At 45.5% G+C, this 23,608-nt stretch overlaps 1 protein-coding gene across 2 annotated transcripts in view; it reads right to left on the bottom strand.

Annotated features, from left to right (window-relative positions):
• The window catches only part of tamalin (trafficking regulator and scaffold protein tamalin), a 35,745-nt gene extending 12,887 nt beyond the window's left edge, over window positions 1–22,858 (bottom strand). For both annotated transcript variants that reach the window (XM_063037088.1, XM_063037089.1), the window contains exons 1-4: window positions 22,620–22,858; window positions 3,586–3,635; window positions 2,656–2,710; window positions 2,268–2,370 (exon numbers count right to left, since the gene is read on the bottom strand). In XM_063037088.1, coding sequence (XP_062893158.1) covers window positions 2,268–2,370; window positions 2,656–2,710; window positions 3,586–3,635; window positions 22,620–22,820 — 409 coding nt within the window. In that variant the 5' untranslated portion in view covers window positions 22,821–22,858. The remainder of the gene's footprint in view (window positions 1–2,267; window positions 2,371–2,655; window positions 2,711–3,585; window positions 3,636–22,619) is intronic.
• Between the last annotated feature and the right edge of the window lie 750 nt (window positions 22,859–23,608).

The raw sequence follows: 23,608 nt of genomic DNA, 5'->3' as shown, positions 1-23,608 counted from the left end.
GGTCTGTCTTCCACCATACAGGACCCCCAGGTCCCTTTGGTTGAATATGGGAGCAGCCCCATTCTCCCCCACAGCCTCCCTTCACCTCCATGTGCAATTGCTCCTCCTGTGAAGACTGTGCATTTAAGAACTGGTCTGGTTCCTGTGCAACACAAAATGCACAAAAACTGGGGTCAGACCAATCAGGAAACGTGCAGGTCCTGGTCCTGCTCCAGTCCAGTCCAGGTTTCTAGGTGTAAAACCCCAAGGCCATTTCAGGCTGAAGTGTGACCAATTCTGCGAGATTTGTAGGGGATCCAGTGGTGTTGTAGTTAATCATAGCCATGTTTCAGCACAATGAAGAATGGACACAACCCAATTTCTAGGTAGGTGTTTCTGACAACCAGAATCAGATAGTTAAGGGGCTCAGTTTTAAGTTTTCTCCAATGTCTTTATTAACTTTTTTGGGATTAGGCATTGCTTGTAAGACCAGTATTAACTATCCAACTCTAATTGCCTTTGAACTGAGAGGCTTGCTGGGCCATTTCAGACTGACCCACTTTGAGACCAGGCTGGGCAAGGCTTCCTCCCCTCAGGAAGAGTTCGTAACCAGCTGGGTTTATACGGCAATATGCTCGTTTTGTGACTTTGTTTACTTCCTTTATTTTCCACAGCTGCCATGGTGGGATTTGAATTCAGGTTTCTAGATTGTTGGCCCAGGCCTCTGTATTACCAGTCCAGCAACTGAACCGGTGAAACCACTGGAACAAACAAGTTCGTTGCATACCCACGTCCCCAGTAACTGCGCCAATAGGTTGGCCTGAAATACACAATTGGCATCCAGTTTGAGGCCTGAACTCATGATCTGCTGTTGTCATTGAACAGGATCCACGTCCTGCAGTGGACATAGTAAACACCTCAGCACCATGCGTAGTGTGACTTTTTTTTAAGCTAGCTTCATCAGAGCGAGATCATTATCAGTGCTACACCATTAGTATATAAAGGCTTGGTTCCTTGCTGAATGGAAACTTTAGTAACAGATTTTGAGTCTGTGAGAAGCAGTCAGCTTATCACGCTCAACATCCTCACCACCAACATGCAGCCCATCTCTTCTCACCTCTTAACTGTTTTCTCCTCTCCACCCCTCAGTGTGCTAACTGGCTACATTATTGTTCCAGTGTTGCATATTGTCTCTTGCCGAATGGTACTGAGCTGTGGTGGAAATCTCTGTGTCATGGGGAGCTCGCCACCAAGATTTGTGGCCCTGTCAGCTGAAGGCAATCTACACAGAATCAGATCGATCTCTCTCAGCTGCTGGTGGCTTTGCAGTGCATTTCCAGTGCCGAACTCTGCAAGTACTTATGTTGTAGAATCACTGAGTTGTTTGCAGACAACAGCCATTTGGGATAGCAGCCAACAGCCCTTCCGGGATAGCTCCCACTTGAGCAATAACCCAGTCTTCTGCTTGTTCCCCATAGTCTCCACTAGTTCTGTCCAATCATTTACCTTAAGCCATCACCTTGACAAATAGTTAACGTTCCATCAGATACAAGTCCACCGACTTCTATTTAAGAAACTGGATCGGCCAGATGAGGTCTTCTACCCAGAGAAATAAGGTGAGGCTGTGACCCTCGGTGTGTGTGTGTGTGTGGGCGTCTCTGTGGGATGGTCTGTGTCAGCAGCACCAGTCAGTCTGCCTCAGTGACAGGGTCAGAGTGTGAAATGGAGGGGGGCAGGGGGGTGGAGAGAGAAAATCAGAAATGTTCTAGGTTCAGTTTTTATTCAGACCAAACATCAGAATGAGGAAGAAATGTGATCCAAGTGACTCTGACCATGGAATGATTGTTGGTGCCAGACGGGGTGGTTTGAGTATCTCAGAAACTGCCGATCTCCTGGGATTTCCACACATAACATTCTCTAGAGTTTACAGAGAATGGTGTGGGGGGAAAAGAAAAATCCAGTGAGTAGCAGTTGTGTGGGTGAAAATGCTTTGTTACTGAGAGAGGTCAGAGGAGAATGGCCAGACTGGTTCAAGCTGACAGGAAGGTGACAGTAACTCAAATAACCACATGTTACAACAGTGGTGTGCAGAAGAGCATCTCTGAATACACGACATGTCAAACCTTGAAGTGGATGGGCTACAGCAGCAGAAGACCACGAACATAATAAAGTGGCCACTTTATTAAGTACAGGAGGTACCTTATAAAGTGGCCACTGAGTGCATTTATTATACAAACAAAAAGGTAACAGGAAACTGGATTTCACATCTCCTCCTATCTATTAATTACCTTGCCTCAATCCACCTATCTGCGCTGGGCTGTTCTCACGGACCCTACATACAAATGTGCACATCTCCAGCGTGTTCTCATCTCGGTGATGTAACCCATACGTCTGCAAGCAGAGCAGAAAAACAGAAACATGCCTCTGAATACAAATACAACAAAATACCAAAGAAACATACAAGGGCATGGCTGTTCACAAGGGGCAGGGAGAGGGAGAGGGCAGAGGCTTACAGGAAAAAGCAGCTACATGTGGCTGTCTGACACCATGAACTCCAGAGAGTCGACTGTAGGAACCACAGTCAAGTTCACCTCCTCTCCTCAGAGGTTACACCAGATGCAACGAGAGGAACGAAAAAAAGGGCTTAGAGATGGCGGAAAGTAAAATGAATCATACCTGAATTTCAAATCCAAAGGCTTCATCATCTTGCTTTTCTAAGGTAATAATTCTCCTTAAGACAGATGAGCAAAAAATGAACACCGTCCATTAAAAATATGGCACACTTTTATTTTTATGATATCTTTTACACCCTCCAAAATTTCTTCCTTCCCACCACCCCAACTACCAGCAACTGTCTCACGGGGTGTGATCCCTATTCAAGAATACTGGCGGGTAATTTAGCAAACCTGATCCCACCCTCACTCAAACATCCCTCCCGCATGCATTGTGCACCATCTAACAGTCACTGATGGGTGATCTGAGCAACCTGACTGGCCGTAGCCCTTTCTCCCACTCCGCCAGCCTTGAGGTTCCCTCCTGCCAGTCAGAGCAGCATACAGCACAGAAACAGGCCCTTCAGCCCATCAGATTCCTGCCAACGATGGAGGTGCCCATTTCATTCTCATCAACTCATCCCAGATCCTATCCATCAGCCATGCACTAGGCATAATTTATCTGCCAACTCTTACACCTTTGGGATGTGGGGGGAAACCAGAGTACCCTGAGGGCCTCCACAGACAGCACCCGAGGTCAGGATCAAACCCAGGCTTCTTTTTTAAAAAAAAATATAAATCAAAACAAACTTCATTCATAATAATAAAAAAAACAAGAACAAACCCAGCAATGCCTTTTTATTCTTACATTCATAGTCAATGTTTTCAGTACAGTTCTATAATTGAGGGGCTTCCTCACCCAACCTGACCCATTCCTTTCCGGTAGTGGAAGCACCCTATACCCGAGTCCCAGGAGTTGTGAGGCAGTGGTGCTACTTGCTGCACTGGTATACTGCCCCAAAGTCTGATATTATCAATAAGCTTACTCCTCTAAGGCGCCAGCTCTGAGATCTTCCAGGCTGAACCCAATCTCAGAAATAAAGGTGCATCTTACCTTTCATGCTCAGAAGCGTCCGTCAGCGTTTTCCATTTCATTAATGACCTCTGCAAGAGAAGTCAGACCTTTAGATTTCAATGAGCATTCTTCAACTGTTATTCAATGAGATGCAGTTTGGAAATGTCCTGACCTTGATGTACTGAATGAACTGGTGCCTATGCCATGATATCAAGAATGGACTTGTGCTCAAATGAGCTGAACTGAATATACCTCAACTCGACTCTTTCAATTGTTTTACATATCGTGTTTATGCTCTTTTTTTGTCGCTGTTTGCTTGATATTTTTTCCCCACATGACTGGGGGGGGGGGGGGGGGTTTGTTTTTTTTTTTTGAATATGTTCCATGAGATTTACTAGGATGCTGCCTGGATTAGACAGCATACTTTATTGGGAAAGGTTGAGCAAACTAGGGTTTTTCCTCTTTGGAGCAAAGGAGGATGAGAGGCAATTTGATAGAGGTGCATAAGATTATAAAAGGCATAGATTGAGTGGTGAGCCAGTGCCTTCCCCCCTGCCCCCCAAGGCATCAATGGATTATACCAGAGTCTTACCTTTTTAAGGTGAGTGGAAGTTGGCTTAGTGGAGATGGCAGAGGTAGGTTTTTTTTAAACACACACACACACACACACACACACACACACACACACACACACACACACACACAGAGTGGTGGGTGTGCAGAATGCCCTACCAAGTGTGGTGGTAGAGGCAAATACATTAGGGACATTTAAGAAACTGTTAGGTAGGTACATGGATGAAAGAAAAATGGAGTTATGGGCCATGTAACAGGGAAGTGTTAGCTATTCCATGATTAATTTTTGTATAGGTTGGCACAACATTGTTGACCAAAGGGCCTGTACTGCATTATTAACTTATTAATTGTAGGAAAGGAATAGGGTTAGAGTGGATAAAAGCTCAAAGAGTCCTTACACTTTGTACCTTGACTCATACCTCACAGTAACTTATGACCATTCCTTTAGCCACAGCTCCAGAGTGGGGCTACCCTCTCTGGTTGGACCATTTCACCTTCTAATCCTTCACCTCCACATTCCCGCCAACATTCCCATCCTCATGACCCTCCAACCGTCTCTATCACTTGGACCATGAACACATTCTTTGGATGTTTACTGAGTTCTATTCAAAAATCTCTTCTCACATCTTTAATATTTTCAAACCGTTCCGTCTGTTATTAGAGAACGCATACAATATACAACCTGAAATACCTGTCTTTGCAAACATCCACAAAAAAAAACAGAAGAACCTCAAAATAATGAATGATGGTAAAAGCAGAGCCCCAAAGCCCCCTCTCCCCGGCTTCAGCAAAAAGTGTCAGTACCCACCACCCACCAAGCAATAGCAAAGCACCCAAAGAGAGACCATGATCTGCAGTCAACAGAATCTATTATTTACCCAACAGGTCAACATGCCACAGGCTCTCTCTCTCTCACTAACAAAGGACAGAGAGATATCACCCATTTTCACAGCGAAAGGGGAGATGGACAGTCACTGTTACGATGTTATAGTCTGCTGTGTCGCTTTTTATTCCGAGATGAAATTCATGAACAAAAATAGCACAAAGTTAAAATGAGGAGAGGAAAAACTCTCTTTTTGACATGTCTTTATTTTGTCTCCCAAATTGCTAGAGCCAGTGTCACAGCAATCAGTCCATAATTCCTGGAAACTGGGATTTATTGCAACTTCTGTGGGGTTAATACATCAAGTCAGATCTCCACAGTACAACAGCCCTTATCTTTTCACAGGAAATTCTTTAGCTCCTTCGTCAGCTCAACGTGTTTCCTGAATGGGTCTTTGGTCTGGCCCCGAGCTCCAGCTTTAGTGACATTATACATAGTCAACCCCTGGTTTCTATTTGTTGTAAAGAATGGAATCATTTTGTTGATTGTCTTGACTGGGACAGCAATGGAGCCAGGTCATTCTAGTGATAGAAATTGCTTTCATCTTCACAACAACTAGCGTTTCAATTAAACCACAACTGATGCATCAGCTCCAAGCCCCATCTACCACAATTTTATGAACTCAGTTGACACATGCACACTTTGGCTTTGTTATTTAGCCAGAGGGAGCTGGGCTGCAGAGAAACAGCCCACCTCCTGCTGGGGCTGACAATTTGGGCTTCTGAACTGGGCCAGATGGAGTAAAAACAAAAAATAAATCAGCCCTTGTTGACCTTTGCCCGGCACTGCCCAGCCTGAAGCTACACGTGATGTTGAGATTGAACCGAGTTCTAATTTTCCTGTAGGTGAATACCACATTGGCCTTTGCTAACTGTGGCATTCCAGCAAGGGCACCTAGTATTGTAACCCATTGTGTGTCAGGGTCTTCCAAGAGATGCCAGGATGAAGTTTCACTGTGAATATACAACAGCTGACCATTCAGTTCCACAGTTCAATGCTCCATGCAAGCCTTCCTCCATCAGCTAAACTTTGTCTTTTGTGTTCTTCCTCATCCAGCTTCCTTTAACCTATAGCATTTACCACAACTACTCCATGTAATACTGTTCCACATTTTGGAGTGAAAAACATTTCTCCTGAATTTCCAGTTAGCTATTTAGTGAAAAACCACACAGGCTTAAATGCCTTTCAGTCCCACCCACAAGCACAATTCCCAAATGCAGGAAGTTTGAAACTGGCTGCCTCTTCCTTGATTTAAAAAAAATCCTCTTCCCCTGCACCCCCCCCCACCCCCATAGGATTCGGTGAGCAAAAGTAAACATAGATCCGTGCACACCATTTATTGTGCACCAAGACTTGGCGAGGCTAGCTTACCCTCTGCTGGCACGACACGTCACATCATTAAGAAAAAGGGCTGAGCTGAAATCAGTTACAAATGTGGACTGACTCTTTTGCAGCTTTCCTGCTGAAGCCAAGGGGCCCAAGTCACTTGTCAGTCACTCTTTGCCAGTTCAATTTTGTGCTTTTCTTGACTCAATGATTCACCATCACAGCGTAGTCAGAAAAGCAGAGCAAAGTGGAGCTACAACAATGAGCAATCAGCAAGACTTTGTGCGGCAGGCGCTGTGAATGGATGCCAACAGCTGGAGAAGCAGCACCTGGCACCAGAGCAAAAAAGGTGGTACCTGGGCATCCTCGTGGACCCCTAGGTGGAGTGCCATCCACCAAGTCACTATCAGCACATTATTCAAGCTTGGCTTCTGAACAAGTGGATTAGTTCAAAGTAAATTTATTATCAAAATACGCATATGTCACCATATACTACCCAGAGGTTCATTTTCTTACAGGCATTCTCACTGGAGCTGGCCAGTGGTGCAGTGGCATCAGCACCGGACTTCGAGTTGAACAGTCCCGAGTTCCAAACCAGCTGGCTCCTTGCATTGCACACTTTCCATCAAGCTCGGCTGAGCATCGAGCTGGCAACTTGGCCTCGTAAAAAAAACTGACGAATGCTACAGAAACAGCAAAAGGGCTGCCTGATGCGCCTCTAGGTGCAAAAAAAAAGCCATTCACAATAGAAGAAATACAATAGAATCAATGAAAAACTACACACAAAGACTAAACAACCTATGCGCAAAAGACAAACTGTGCAAATAAATTAAATAAATAAATAGTACTGAGAACATGAGTTGCAGTGTCCTTGAAAGTGAGTCTATAGGTTGTGGAATCAGTTCAGTGTTGAGGTGAGTGAAGTTATCCACGCTGGTGCAAGAGCTTGATAGTTGAGGGGTATCAACCGTTCCTGAACCTGGTGGTGTGGGCCCCAAGGCTCCTGTACCTCCTGCCAGATGACACCTTGCTATAACACAGAAGGATTTCACGGCTGCGTCCGCTGAACCCGCTGCAACAAGCAAGTTGGCAGAGGTCTGGGCAACAGCCGCTTGCACGACTGTTGCACCTAGTGCCAGGAAACAGCAGAGTGGCAATCCTGACCGATAGCTTTCCTCTCCCGGGGCTTCGGCTGCCTTGGCCAACTCGGGACAGACAGACCTGTCTGGCTCACGATCGTACCCAGCAGTGCCATCGGTAACGTTCTTAAAGGAAAAGCGTGGGTGGCTTCATCCAGTGCCGACCTTTTAAGATCCCAGCTCACCATATGTAGCAAACGTGTTGCAGCTGGAGGCTGCAACACCAAATTACCAGTCAGCTTCAAAGGAGAAGGTGAGGGAATGTAATTACTGCTTATTCCAGTCGCAGCGTTCCATCTATATGGCAAGGAGCTTAACGTCGGGAAGAAAAACAACTGCCAGCTACATTATGGCCAGGGACTGATTAACCCTGCAATAAAGACCTGAGGCTAAGTGGAGTGTTTATATCTGGGCTGCTCCTTTGGTGCTCAATTTGCATCACTTGACACAAATTTCCATCATGATAGGGTTTTTCACTTGTTAGTTTATAATAAACCCTTCTCTAGAGGCTCTGGTGAAGGGTGTCGGCCCAAAACTTCAACTGTTTATTCCCCTCCATAGATGCTACCTGACGGAATGAGTTCCTCCAGCATCTTGTGCGTTGCTTCTCTAGAGGTTTTGTCATCTCCCAGTCTCTTTCACCATCTCCACCCTCCCCTCCTCTATCTGCCTATCCCCTTCTTCCTCACTTGGATCCACCCATCACCTGGCAGCTCTTGCCCCACGCCTTCATACCGACCATCTCCCCTTTACTCTTTCAGACTAGATGAAAGGTCCCGAAACGTCAATTGTCCACTTCCCTCCAGAGATGCTGAGTTCCTCCAACATATTGTGTGTTGATCAGGATTTCCAACGTCTGGTGCCTCTCCCATCTCCCCCTGCACAGGCTCCAGTTACGGCCCAACTGTGATGAGATATAGACTGAATGCCTGATCCAAAAGATAAGCTTCATGTTCTTAAAGGCAGTAGAAGGCATGGCCACCCATAGTGGAGCAAAGAAAGCACGAGGGGTCAGAATCAAAGGAATGCAAATACCTCAGCGAATTCACAGCAACTGAGAGGGTTAAGGTTTGAAGCACAAGGACAAAAAGATCGATGCTTGGGCTTATGAAAAAGTTCACTAATATTCCACAGAGGCAGACATCTAGACAACGGGGAAATGAGTTTTTTTTAATTCCTGGTGGCAAACCTGTGCTGTGCCATCTCAAAAGGCTGCTGCACTACAGTGTTTTGCTGGTGCCACAATATGGTTGACTACCAATTAGTTGGTCAGAGATCCAGCCCCACCCCGCCTCCAAATACATGCACTGGGTGTTGCTCAATGGTAAATTCAGCCAGGAGAGCAACAGGAAGCTGCTACAGGAAATTACTGATACATTTCAATGCCCATCGACAAGCAGCAGAAGGCTGCATATGCTGACAAAATTTCTACCTCTCTGTCAGCATATACCTAACTGGGGCACCTGCCCATGCTTTCTCTCTGGAACAGGTCCATGTGCCATGCTCTCCTGCCTTTGAAGTCTACATGATCTAGTTCATGATGCACTGCGTGAGACCATAAGACACATGAGCAAAAGCGGGCCATTCGGCCCATCGAGTATGCTCCACCATTCAATCATGGCTGATTTATTTTCCCTCTCAACCCCATTTCCTTGCCTTCTCCCTGTAACCCTTGAACCCCTTACCAATCAAGAATCTATCAACCTCTGCTTTAAATATACCCAATGTCTTTGCCTCTGCTGCCATTTGGGGCAATGAATTCCACAGATTCCCTGCCCTCTGGCTAAAGAAATTCCTCATCTCTGTTCTAAAGGGACATCCTTGTATCCTGAAGCTGTGTCTTCTGATCCTAGACTCCCCCACTATAGCAAACATCCTGTACGCATCCACTCTATCTAGGCCTTTGAATATTCAATGGGTTTCAATGAGATCCTCCCTTCATCCCTCTGGGCCAGTGAGTACAAGACCCAGAGCCATCAAAAACCCAAGTGTTTCATCCCAGGGTTCGTTCCTGTAAACCTCGTCTGGACTCTCTCCAATCCCATACATACTTTCTTAAATACGAGGCCCAAAACTGCTCACAATACTCCAAATGTGGTCTGACCAACAACTTATAAAAGGCTTAGCAGTACATCATTGCTTTTTATATGGAGGACAATTAACTTAGTTACTTCAAAGCAAAGTCCTCTCCTAGACTGACTATCTCCAGTAGCTTGAGTGAAATGAATGAGTTCTTGAAAAATAAGCAATTAACACAGTAGTGTAGAAGTTCGTGTAACACTATTACAGCATCAGCACGTCAGCAAGCGCGGTTTAATTCCCGCTGCTGTCTATGAGGGGTTTGCATGTTCTCCCTGTGACCATGTGGGTTTCCTCCAGGGGCTCCAGTTTGTCCCCACATGCCAAAGGCACCTGGATTCGTATGATAATTGATCACACGGCATGGGCTTGCTGAGCCAGAAGGGTCTGTTACCTTGCTGTATCGCTAAATAAATAAAAATTAACAAATAAAAAGATTTAATCAGAAATAATCATTGGGTGCACTTGAAGTACAGGAAGTGCAGTGCCCATCTTCTCAGAGAAGCTATGGCACATGAACTTCTTGCTTCTGGACAGGCTGTGTGGAACCAAGGGCTTTTCCAATCCACTGAAAGCTCCATCCTTCATCCTCCATCCATCGGTATTTAAATAGAGCCTTTAACTTAGTGATATGCCCCAGACACTTTACGAGGGCACCATGAGGCTGTGGAGGAGGTATCAGCGCACAAGTTTGGCCAAAGGGTGAAAGGCAGTGAGGAACTGCACAGTGTGCAGCTCAGGCAGGTGAAGACACTGAAGAAATGGGATCGAGTAAGAGGGCAAAATGAACAAAAGATTTCCCCCCGGATGCAATGCACTTCCCTCCCAATCTCAACTTTGCTGTGAATGAGGGTTGGAATCTGGGGAGAATAAAATGGGAATCGGGGTAAATAGGTGGTTTATGGTCAGCACAAGGGTTCTAGAACAAGGGTTCCAAATCTTGAACATGCCATGGACCAAGACAATTAACAAGGGACCTGTGGACCCCAGGTTGGGGACCCCTGATCTAGAACGATGATCTGAACAGAAGCTTCAAGCTAAGCATGGAGCCAAGTGTGCCAAGGAGCAGAGGTGCAAGAGCCAAAGCTGAGTGCACACTAACAGTTCCACCCACACCGTTGGAGACTGGATCCCCGAACCTCTGAAAGCTGACCACAAGGGCAGTTTCCTCTCCCGAGGCCGGAGCAAACGGCGCCGAATAGAATGGGGAAAGGCAACTCCGTGGCCAAACTGCGGATTGCCTTTCAATTAAAACCAGGCGCCAATAATGTAGCAGCTGTGGCCTCAGCGGATGGGTTTAGTGTGTGGATTGCAGGAATATTTCATCAGTCTGCGCAGTCTCATTTCCTGCTGAATGTCTTTCCTGATTGGTTGCGAATGAGGGGAATGATTTATAATATCATAATGTTCCCGCTTCTGGTTTCCATTAGATTTTATTTTAACTGGCAGCAGATTCAAATCGGCACATTAAAGCCTCCGTCTCTCTTGAAGAGCCAAAGCAATTTCCTCATTCCTTGGTTTCTAGACAAAACGGTCCCTCGACCCCCCTGAACATCCTACCCGACAATGCATCTCCCCGCTGATCCTTGCCAGAATTAGATCTTGCTCCTCCAGAACTCTTTGAACTGGTGGCGTATGTAGCGAGCTTCAGCCCCAGTCACACTGTACACGCAGCAAGAAGGGATTCTGCTTTGGAGTGAGAACTGGCTCCAAACTCCCGCTTTAAATCACTAAGGAGCTGGAGTGTTGTGCGGGCTTGGGACATGGTGAAAGTGCTTTGGCAGTGCCCTGTGTGGCAATACCCCCGTTCCCAGTAGAGCGGCAGCTGAAAGTGAGCCCAGGTTTGGGATGGCAGAGGCATCTCACACTTGCCAGTAACTTTCACCTTGCCAAGGGCACTTCTCTACCAAACAGACTCCTTTTGCTGAACTGAGCTCAAAGCTAGGGCAGATGCACTCCAGTCACTCACGGTACACTTGATGTAGAACAGCCTGCACGTTGGTGCGATCTTCCCCAGCACTCTGGCTAAATAGGAGCACATTTCCAGAACTGTAACGTTACAGCAGAGGGAGGGAAAGCTGGGCAGCAAGCACTGGGAACCTGGGTCACTTTGATTACATGTAACTGAACATTACCACAGTCTCGAACTGTCAAGACAAGGATCATTCCAATTCTTGTGCAAACTTGTGTCCTTATTAACAGCATAGAACTCTTCTCCATTCCAAGCGTGGTGTGTCGCACTGTTGTACACAGCCACAGTAGTGGCAGCCTTGAGAAATGCAAAGTCTCTTGCCTCCATTTTGCCCCATAAATGCGCAAAGAGAAACTCCAGAGCACAGGCACGAAAGTCTGGACGAACTCAGCAGGTCAGGCAGCATACAAAGGAGAGGAATAAACAGTCAATATTTCAGGCTGAGACCATTCACCAGAAAGGGGGAAAGAAGCCAGAATAAGGTGGTTGGGGGAGGGGGAGGAATGGTGTACAAGGTGATAAGTGAAGCCAGGTGAGGGGGAAGGCGGGATGAAGTGAGAAGCAGGGAGCTGACAAGTGGAAGAGCCAAGGTCTGAGGTAGAAGGAATTTGATTAGAAGGTAGAAGAGAGTGGACTATGGGAGAAAGGGAAGGAGGAGGGGCACCAGAGGGAAGTGAAGGTCAGAGATAAGAGGGGAGACAGAATGGGGAAATCAAAAAGAGAAGGGAAGTGGGGAACAATTAACAGAAGTTTCAGAAATCAATGTTCATGCCATCAGGTTGGAGGCTACCCAGACAGAATACAATGTGTTACTCTTCCAACCTGAGAGTGGCCTCATCGTAGCAGTAGAGGTGGCCATCGACCGACATGTCAGAATGGGCAGTTGGACAGTTTACATCTGGAGTATCACCCTCTTCACATGCCCTCTTTGTGTAAGACAGGTACATGATGATGTGGTTATGCCCAGAGTCTGAGAACTCATTCTAACCTCACTTCAGACGTAAGATTTTCATCTGAATGCGTACTAACTGGATACAAGCGCTGGTGCTAGAGGTGATGGGACAATATGTACAGTTTAATGTGGAAGGTGTGCAGCTGAGATCTCTCTGGAATAAATGCACTTTTCAAAAAAAAGTTCATTCATGTTCTGTGCAGTGAGCACCACTGGCTATCGCCCATCCCCGATTGTCCTTGAGAACAAGGGGTGAGTAGCCTTCTTGAACCGTTGCGGTCCATCTGGGCATGTGTGACTCTTAGAGTGGTGGTGTTCCCATGTGCCTGCTGCCCTTGTCCATTTTGATGGTAGGGGTCCAGAATTTGGGAGGTGCCTATGAAGTAGCCTGGGCAAGCGACTGCAGTGCATTTTCTGTGCCGATGATGGAGGGACAGAGTGTTTAGATGGGGTGCCAAACGAGTGGGTGCTTAGTTCTGGGTGGTGTTGAGCTGCTTGAGAGTTGCTGGAGCTGCACTCACCCAGAAGAGAGCATTCCATCACAGGGGTATGGGTCATGTGGGTGGCTCGGTAGTGTAGCAGTCAGCACAACGCTTTACAGCGCCAGAAACCCAGGTTCATTCCCTGCCGCTGCCTGTAAGGAGTTTGTACGTTCTCCCTGTGGGTTTCCTCCGGGTGCTTTGGTTTCCTCCGAGAGTCCAAAGACTTACGGGTTCATTGGTTGATTGGTCACATGGGTATCACTGGGTGGCATGGAATAGCCTGCAGCTTAAAATAAAATAATAAATATGCAGGCAAATGCAAATTAGTTTAATTTGGCACTGTGCATGGCACAGACATAGTGAGCTGAAAGATCTGTTCCTTTTTGTATAGTTCTACATTCTATGTTCTTAATCCTGACTTTGGCCTTGTAGATGTTAGCAAGGCCTTGGCACGTCACGATGCAAGTCACTCACTGCAGGATATGTAACCTCTGACTTGCTCTTACAACAGTACTTGTGGTCGGTCCAGTTGAGTGTCTAGTCAATGGGGGAGCTCAAAGCTGGTAACCTCCTGGAAAGTCATGGGGAGGTGGTTAGATTTTCTCCTGCTCAAGATGCTCACTACCTGGCAGTTTTACAGGATGAATGTTAGTCGACACTTACCAACCCATGAGCGAGTGTTGTCGGCATGTTGCTGCATGCAGGCAGTCTGCTACATTTGCTACGATGTGAAAATATTAGGGAACATCCCCACATATTCCCACCAGCTTGCCAATGGCCCTTGAATGTTATGGACTATCATAGTCACTTGTTGCATGTAAAAAGATAAAGCTGTACCACAAGCATTGTAGTACTTTGCACATACTGGAGTAGCATCGCAATCTTGTTGTCTTGAGCAATGACAACATTCTATTCTATTCAAGGGACAAAAGACTATTGTACATCCTGCTGTCCATCCCCAATATAAATACAGACTCACAGTTATTAGTGTGTGTGATAGATTTCACTGCCCTTGCACAGGGTGGACAAATGGTGGTCCCTACCAGGAAGTCTGCCCTCAGAATAACTTCATCGTATTTGAACACATTGATCGAATCACGTCTCTCCGGCCACTGGATTTGCATGTACTTTTGCTGGCGTGATATTGCTGACTAATTTCAGAGTTACCTTCTTCCTCCAATCTTCCAACCTTTACAGAGTTAAGGAAAATATTACCTCTGGTTGATAAGGACTATTGCACTATTGGCAAAACTGACAACAGTGACATTTCCCATTTTGTAGCCCACAAATTGCAGGCAGGGCCTTAAAGAGGAGGAATTGAAAGTTGTCCACCTTTCATGCAGAACCCAGCCTGTTTTGCTCAGTTTCCACAATGCCATTTTCAAGCAATTGCTGCTAATGTATCTTCTGCTCAGAAAAGTCAACTGTAGCTCAGAAGCATTATTGATTGAGACTGAAATGCATTTGGCCACAGAGCAAGGGGTGTTTAGTACTTTTAATTCTGGATTTGTGTTTAGATTGGCGTGTTGAAATAAAGACAGAAGTGTTGCCATAAGGACATGTTTTCAGATGCTCTCAACATCTGATAAGAGTCTGCTTCAGAAGTAAAAAGCTACAGCGAAAAATACTGCAGCTCTCTTACTTTATACAAGAAGCATCTGTAGTGCAAAATGTGGCTGAAACTCCAGAATTATCACTATCCCCTGCACCACCAAGTACCATGTAGTTCCTCACCCACAACAGCGCCTCCCAAATCTGCCAAGAACATGGACAGTAGGTGCATGCGAACACCACCAACTGCACCTTCCCCTCAGGGCCTCACACCACCCTGACTTAGAAACATCATCGATTAGACACATTGGAACTCCCTAAGTAACACATACAAAGCACAGGAGGAACTCGAGACAGGCAGAATCTACGGAAAGGGATAAACAATCAGGCCGAGACCCTTCATCGAGGCTGGACTCGATACTGCCAAATTATTTAGCTCCTTGTAATCTGGCAGTATCATGAACAGTTGTACCTCAGAGATTTAACAATCATTTGACTGCCAGCTTTGCCAGGGCACCTGGGAATAGGCATCACTAGCACTGACAATATCTGGAGAATTAATCTGAACATTGAGATTGGCGATTGGGGTTTGGGAATACCCATTGTACTCCCCATAATGATCCAGACTTTCTGACCACAATGAGCCAAAGTTCCAGTGATCGGCATGTTCGCAACCTATTCTGTTCTGCTGTGGTCTCAGCACCGAGTCCCAAGGACAGCTCTGGACCTTATAACATTACACCTGGACTCTCCGCATTACAAACGGTGGACAAACAGTAATACTATGGGGGAGGTCAAGAACCTTCATTAAACAGGTAACCTGGCTTCAGACTGTGTTCATTTTTACTTAACTTTATTTTTAATGTTTTAATTAATTTACAGTGATGTAATTAATTTACTGGTTGCTATAGCCAGAGGTGGTAGTGGGATAAGCTCCCAGTGGCTTGCATCTCATATAGCCTCTGACAACCAAGTCCAGCTCCTGGCCCTCACGTGTTGCTTAACTACTAAACCTGGAGGAATTGTTCCTACTGACAGGAGGAGGGGCAAGGGCAGGTCACTGGCACCTTAAAACCACTCACTTCAGGCAGGTGGGGCTCGTCAGCTGTGGTCGGCAGCTCACCTAGAAGGAAAGTTCTGATCTCAAACCTCCGCTGCCTTGCGGCTACACCCACTCACGGGTGAGGCTTTGGGAGTAAACCCCGAGGGGAAACCCCAGAGCTGGTGTTCCTAAGGCAGTTCTACGCCGACTGGCAACTCCTTCAACACCACTGGTGCCAAACTGCATCAGTCTCTGCCATTCCTTGGGATTCAACAGCTGCCTGGAGAGGGGGAGTTTGCTACATGGGCAACAGCTTGCTCTCCATATTGTACTGTCCTGACTTGTGTATCACGTACACAGCTGGGGCGCAACATCCATGGCTGACCCCAACCAGAGGGCCTCAATTAATTGAGCCACAATTATTATTTCCTCTTTTTTAAAAATACTTTAATGTATTTAAATATTTTTAAAATAAAATTCAGTGAGTCATTCACAAGCAACATCTGATCAGAAAGTTTAAAGATGACACAAAAATCAGAGTTGAAGAAGGCTGGACAGAATACAGCAGGATATGGACCAATTGGGAATGTGGGCAGAGAAATGGCAGATGGAGTTTAATTCAGACAAGTGTGAGGTGTGGCACTCTGAGAGGTCAAATATGGAAGGAAAATACACACAAATGGCAGGATCATAATAGATTGACAAAGCAGGTAATCTGTATTACATATAGATACATACACACAGGTACATGCCAGGCGAGGTGCTAGAAATAGAATCAACAGTAATGCTGATGGACAATTAGACACATGAACAAGCAGGGAATAGGGGATAAGCACCATGTACAGGCACATGGGATAAGTTTAGACTGGCATCATAATCAGCATAGACATTGTGGGCCCAAGGGCCTATTCCTGTGATAGGTTCTATCTGAACATTTAACCATGCTGAAAATGCCTTTGACAGCACTGGCCGCTCAGTTGCAGCCTTCTACAACACATCCTGCTGCGGTGACACAGGAGAGTGAAGCACAGACAGGATTAGTGCAGGAGCCACATGCAAGTAGCAGATTGGTTCAAACCCAAACTGGCAGAGAACCTTAATCCCAATATTGTCCTAATAGGTTCAAACAATGGGCACTTCATATACATTATTTTCATATACTGTACCTCTAGACTATAAGGAGATCACTTAGGCCACTCTCAAAGCTATCCCATTCCCTTCGACCTGTTCCCTCTCCCATATTCCCAACCTGCCCCAGATTCCACCACTTGCCCACCCACTAGGAACAACTTACAGCTGTCAATTAATTCACCACCCGCAGGCCTTCAGAATTTTGGAAGCAGCACACACGGTCACAGAGGAACATGCAAACTCCACGCAAACCACTGGAGGTTGGACTCGAACCCATGTCTCTGGAGTTGTGAGGCAGTGGTACCATTGTAAGAGATCGGAGATCTAAGATCTAAGAATTGTTCTTAGGGCCTCAAAGGCAAATATTACAAACATTTCAATACATCATCCAGTTCTTGCCTGCATTTACTCACGTAAGTACACAGCTCCTAATTTCAGCTATGACATTACAGCTTGGTGTTGGACAGCCACACACACCCCCACAGGAAAATGGAAACGCTGAGTTCAAGAACTGTGAGGTAATGTTGCAGCTCCATAAAACCCTGGTTAGACCACACTTGAGAGTATTGTTTTCAGTTCTGGTTAGCTCATTATAGGAAGGAAGGGGAAGCTTAAGAGAGGGTGCAGAAGAGATTTATGCCTGGAGTAGCAAGCATATTCTTTTAGAAGAATGGGGGGGGGCGGCCTCATAGAAACATTTCGAATGTTGAAAGGCACGGACGGAGTGAATGTGACAAAGATGTTTCCCATGGTGGGGAAGTCTAGTACGAGAGGGCATGACTTAAGGATTGAAGGGTGCCCATTCAGAACAGAGATGCGAAGAAATTTTTTTAGCCAGAGGGTGGTGAATCTATGGAATTTGTTGCCACGGGCAGCAGTGGAGGCCAAGTCATTGGGTGTATTTAAGGCAGAGATTGTTAGGTATCTGAGTAGCCAGGGCATCAAAAGTTATGGTGAGAAGGCGGAGCAGTGGGACTAAATAGGATAAAATGGATCAGCTCATGATAAAATGGTGGAGCAGACTCAATGGGCCGAATAGCCGACTCCTGCTCCTTTGTCTTATGGTCCTATCTTATGACAATAGGTTGAGCGACCTAGGGATTTTGTCTTTGGAGTGAAGGAGGACGAGAGGTGACATGATAGAGGTGCACAAAATGATAAGAGGAAAGGTCCACCAGGTCCAGGGACAGTTATTACCTTTCAACCAGAGGCTCCTGGACCAGAATGGATAACTTCACTCAACTATCACTGAACTAATTCCACAACCAATGGATTCACTTTCAAAGACTCTGCAACTCATGTTATCAGCATAAATTAACAAATTATTTATATTTGCAGTTTGTCTTTTACATATTAGTTGCTTGTCAGTCTTTGTGTGTAATTTTTCATTGATTCTATTGTATTAATTGTTCTATTGTGAATACCTGCAAGAAAATTAATCTCAGGGTGACATATATGTACTTTGATAATAAATTTAATTTGGACTTTGTACTAAATCAAGCAGACAGCTAAAGACCTTTTTCCTTGGGGGAGGGGGAAAGAGATGGCTAATATGAGGGGGTACAATTTTAAGATGATTGGAGGAACATATGGGCGGGACGTCAGAGGTATTTTTTGAAAAGCAGAGTGATGGGTGCATGGGAACGTAGAGTCAGATACATCAGGGACAATTAAGACCCTGTTAGATAGGCACATGGATGATAGAAAAATGGAGGGCCATGTGGGAGGGGAGAGGTTGATTCACCTTAAAGTAGGTTAAAAGGTCAGCACAACATTGTGGGCTGAAGGGCCTGTACTGTGCTGTAGTGCTCTGTGTTCTATGTTTGCCATGGGAGCCGTTAGACCCACTCCAAGTAATAATGAGAACTGCCTGCACATGTAATAGTCCAAGAGGCGAAGCAGTATCAGGGAGTGCCAAGTCACGCCGCGAGATATTTGGACAGATGGAGTTGGGTGTTCAGGGAAATCTTAAAATGAGGACAGAGATGCAGAGAAGTTCCAGAGAATTGGGACTTCTCATCTGAAGGCTTTGGCTTCCAACGTTCATCTAAATGTCATGCAGCACCTTACAGCTAAAGCAGGAAGTGGGATTAGTGTAGACAACAACAAGGGGAAAAAAAAAATCAGTATCACACAAAGTTGCTGGTGAACGCAGCCACTTTGATGTGTGTTGCTTGAATTTCCAGCATCTGCAGAATTCCTCGTGTTTGCGAAAAAAAATCAGTATGGTGGACAGAAGGGCCTGTTTCCATGCTGTACGCTGCACCACTCTCCAACTCCCGAGTGTTGGTCCACAGCCATCTCTGCCTTAATCATTCAAGTGGATAGCTAGATATTTCTTAAGCGAGCGTGTCTGCCTCCACCACCCCCTCAGGCAGTGTGATCCAGATTCTAACCATTCTCCGGGGGCGGTGGGGGGGGGAAGAAGAGAGATCTTTTTTTCTGGGAATACATCGGAGAACTCAAAATGAAAGCGGCGATCACAGAGATCTATCGGAGCTTTGAAAAACAGGGAGGTGACCAGTGATTTGTTTTTCCATACCTACTGCTTCTTTTTAAATGGGTGATAAGAGAAGGGAAGGACAGGAATGAATCTGAACTTAGTCTGCAGCCAGACGTATGGAGGCTGGCATACACATGGAGCAGAAATACCGTTCCCCCTCCCCGCCAAACACTGTACACCCCCATACATCACACGCCTGTCCAACTTGAGCTGCGACCCAACCAAGTTGCAACTTGCACATAGGTGGATAGGTGGAACGGTCCCAGTGAGGTACACTGATTTGAGATCAAATGGTGCCTACAAAGCGGAATAAGATTAGTGTGTGTTAAGAGGTTGAGAAGCAGCAGGCAACCTTTCATCTCACACACACAGTGCTACGTCAAAATTTACACAGCAGGTTGATTCCTTCAAACTCTCTTCCACAAAGGGTTGCTGAGATGGAGGGAAGGTCCTAAGCCAAGGATAACGGGCTTTGTTTGGCCTGGATCTTAAGGAATACATGGGAAGGGGCAGAAGTTAGATCACCACAATCCTATTAAATGACAAAGATTCATGGTTGTTCCAATGTTCCTCATCTGCTTTCATGTTTCAAATACCTTATTTTCACTAAAACTTCAGACACTGGCATATGACAGAAATACTACCACCAATGACCAATTCCTTGGCTCACAGTGTCTTAAGGTTCTTGCCTTACAGAAATCAAGGATACAGGTCTGCTCTCTCATTTCCACTGCAATAGTGATTCCTGATTATTAATTTTTCTTACGATAATACAAGTAACTCAAGTGGTGATATGGAGCCCAAGAGGGTGGGAGATGGGGTAGATGGGGACATCCTGCATATATCCATGGGCGGAATCTAAACAGTGACACCTCCTGCCTAGACAGGTGAACCTTAAAACATTTCCACTGAATTCTACCTTGATGTGAAGTCCCAGCTAACTAGCCCTGAAGGTCCAAAACAACTCTATGACTCAACAGACTGTTATAGAGAGAGGCTATTTGGCTCTGCTTGCCATGCCAGCTGTTTGGCTGAAGTACCTCATTCCAGCATCCCCTCCCAACCTGCCTCCCACCATTCCTTCCCACTTGCCTTTTGCATATTTATCCAATTCCCTTTTGAAATTTAGCAGATCCATTTCTCTTCCACACGATGACTCACTCTGTAATGAACCATTTTGTTATGTTGGCTCCAGTTCTTTCATTTGACATTAATTCTCTGCCCTCTGTTTACTGTACCCAGCTGTTGCTAGTCAATGGACTATCAAAATCCTTCACTAATTTTAACAGCTTGGTAAAAGGTCCAATTCCCTCTACCCAAACAACAAGCTGTGTTCATATAGCAACTTTTTGGTAGCAAAAATGACAAAAGGCTTTGCAGGAACATTTTCAAACAAAACTTGACACCGATTCACATTAGGAGGTATCAGGTGTACAAGATAAGAAGCATAGATCCACATGAAGTTTCTCCACACCCCCCCCCCCCGCCCCGGCTAATACAGGGGGTATAAGTTTCAAGGTGATTGGAGGAAAGTACAGTGGGGTGGTGTCAGACGCAAGTGTTCCCCCCCCCCACACAGAATGGTGTGAGGAACATCCTGCCAGGGGTGATGTTAGAGACAGATACGTGTATCAGGAGCATTTAAGAAACTCTTAGATTGGCACATGGTTGATAGAAAACTGGAGGGCTACGCAGGAATGAAGGTTAGATTGGTCTTAGACTAGGTTAGAAGGTTGGTACAGCATTGTGGGTCAAAGGGTGGGTCACTGTGCTGTAGTGTCCTAAAAAAAACACCTGGAGGGATCTGGTTTTGAGGGCTGATGGCAAGGTCACCAATGGTGGAACAATTAAATCCAGGTATGAGGGAGACAGGAGTGCTGAAATCTGGACTGGCCGCAGGGATGGGGATTTTGATTCCATGGATAGGCTGCCGAATCTGGAGCTGTTCTTGAAGAGCAAAAGAGGTTTAGAGCAGGTGTATAAAATATTGACAGGTGGAGTTGGGGTAGACAGGGACAATGAACAGAGGGCTCAAGAACGGGAAGAATAAACACACAAGAAACTCTGATATCTGAAGCAAATAACAAGACACTGGAGGACCTCAGCTGGTCAGGCAGTATCTGTGGAGGAAGCAGGCAGTCAATGTTTGGGGTCGAGACCTTTCATCGGAGTTTGATAAAAAGATCCAAGCACGGTGTGAGGATTTTGTTTAGCACACTGAGCAGTTGTACCCTGGAAAGCGGTGGATGCAGGTTCTACTGTCGCTTTTGAAGGGGAGGTGGATATGTATTTTAATTTGAATTTAAGATCGCTGGGCAATGGAGAAAGAAGAGTGCGAGATTGGGCTCGCTTGGATTGTTCCAAAGAGGCAGCATAGACGGGATGGGCCGAATGGTTTTCTCTGTGTGTAACATTTCCACAGTCTCCGAGCTGTAGGACTGGACATAATGGAACAAGATCACAGAGCGATCTGAGAACAAGGTTCACGGTGCTGCTTAGACTTGAACCGAAACCGGGGAGGATAATGGTAATAAGCGTTTACACCCGCTTTCCAATTGAAACGAATGCATCACGGGGCCGGAGGCACTCCATAAAGAAGCCCCCAGCTGGGTTCTCATCAACTACGCCGAACTAAGGGTTAAACGGCTGAGCTTTAAAAAAATAGCAATCGTTTAATTGGCCAAGTCGTGCTAATATAGGAATCACAATTATATAGAGGAAGCGCACCTACATGAACTGTGTGAGCTGTTTTATTCCACAATATACCCCTTGTACAATTCAAAAGTTTCCCTTCATATTGATGTCATCTCGCTTCCACGAAACTTTGAATTCGTTGACTCCCAATGCTCGGGGGACAGACTATCATCATGTTAACAATAGGTTGCAAGTTAAAATATTTCGCTTTAAACTAACTGCTCCCTTAGAAAAGATTTTAATTAAAACTTAGAACGCCAAATATTGAAAATAAAAACAAACTCCCTAATCCAAATTAAACTTTTAAATACAAGCATTTAAAAGTTAGGAATGCCCCACTGGTGCCGACTTTTGATGAATTCCATCTATTGTATCTGATTATTTAAACAAGAGCTCCCGGACCTTTCATCATTCCCGAAAACACACGTCTGCTGTGCCTGTATGTTTACACAGCATAGATATACTATTTTCTGAACAATGGGCAACAGCCCTCAAAATAACGACGTTTACAAAATAGCAAATCGTCCTCGTCAAAAAGTTGTGTCACGGTTCAAACAGTGCGCCCGCCGATATACCGCATCATGGATAAACTCTCTTATTACATAGCCAGTTACTGAATGTTTCAATTTGGATAATTTGCAAGTGAACATAATATTTCATTTCAGTCTTTCTGAAGTAGAGGTGCCAGTGTTATTCTTTTTAAGCGTAACTTTCAGCGTGTTTGGTTTTGCTAGCTGTTTCCGTACCTGCTTGTGACTACGAGGCAGTGTGCCTCCGGAGTAGGCGAGAGTCTTGTACAGTTCGGACGCCTTGTAAGTTTCCGCGCCGGTTTTATAAGTTTCGCTGGTACTTTTGTAAATCTCGTTCTCAGCCACACAAGATGCGGCGCAGTCGGCGCTGCCGTAATCCTCCTTGCGACTTAACCTTTTCACTCTTCGGAAAGTCATTTTCCAACAATTTTCATTCTAATTTTCTTTTAATCGGAACAACGACTCTGCCTCCCAAGTACCACAGTGGAAGTTGCTCCCTGACACGAGTTTATTAAAGCGTCTAGTCTAGACGGATATAACAACCCGCCCCCTCCCGCACGTGGTCGAGGTGTGGTTATAGTTTCATTTCCCCCTCCAAATTGATAAGAATCTGCAAGGAACAAAACGCTTTTAACTGTTCTTTTTAAATTTCACTGCCGCCCCTAAAAAAAAGCGACGTAAATCCGTCTTTACCCTGTATGCAGAGTTTGCAGTTTATATTGGGAAGGCTCAGTTATACGGATGGTTCTGATGTCGACGTTACATATCTCGCAGGGGCCTTGAAATCGACCAAATTTTACCCACATCGTGAAACAGATGAAATTTAAGCGGCGTAATTTTAATTTATTATGACATTAATAGGACTATCTTAGATGGGGGTCAAGTCGGCATGGACGAGTTGGGCCGAAGGGCCTGTTTCCGTGGTGTATAACTGACACACCCAAGCAGCCTGCGATATAATGATACCTAAATACCCACAGCAAAATGACGGTGAAAAGACGCCTTCAGCTGTGGTGGAGTGGTGAGAGTTACAAGTCCATGAATCACAAAAAGTGACAGCATAGGATAGTGAAGAAGGTGTACGGGACCCTGGCCTTTATTGGATTGATCACATACTATATAACGACAGGGAAGTCATGGTATAACCTTATAGAACTGTAGTGTGGCCACACTAAATTGTATTCAACATATTATTAAAGAAAGAA

This window comes from Mobula hypostoma, chromosome X1 (assembly GCF_963921235.1).
Source record: "Mobula hypostoma chromosome X1, sMobHyp1.1, whole genome shotgun sequence".
NCBI lineage: Eukaryota > Metazoa > Chordata > Chondrichthyes > Myliobatiformes > Myliobatidae > Mobula > Mobula hypostoma.
Note: the sequence above shows the minus strand (reverse complement) of the source record. Positions and strands in the feature narration are given on the sequence as shown.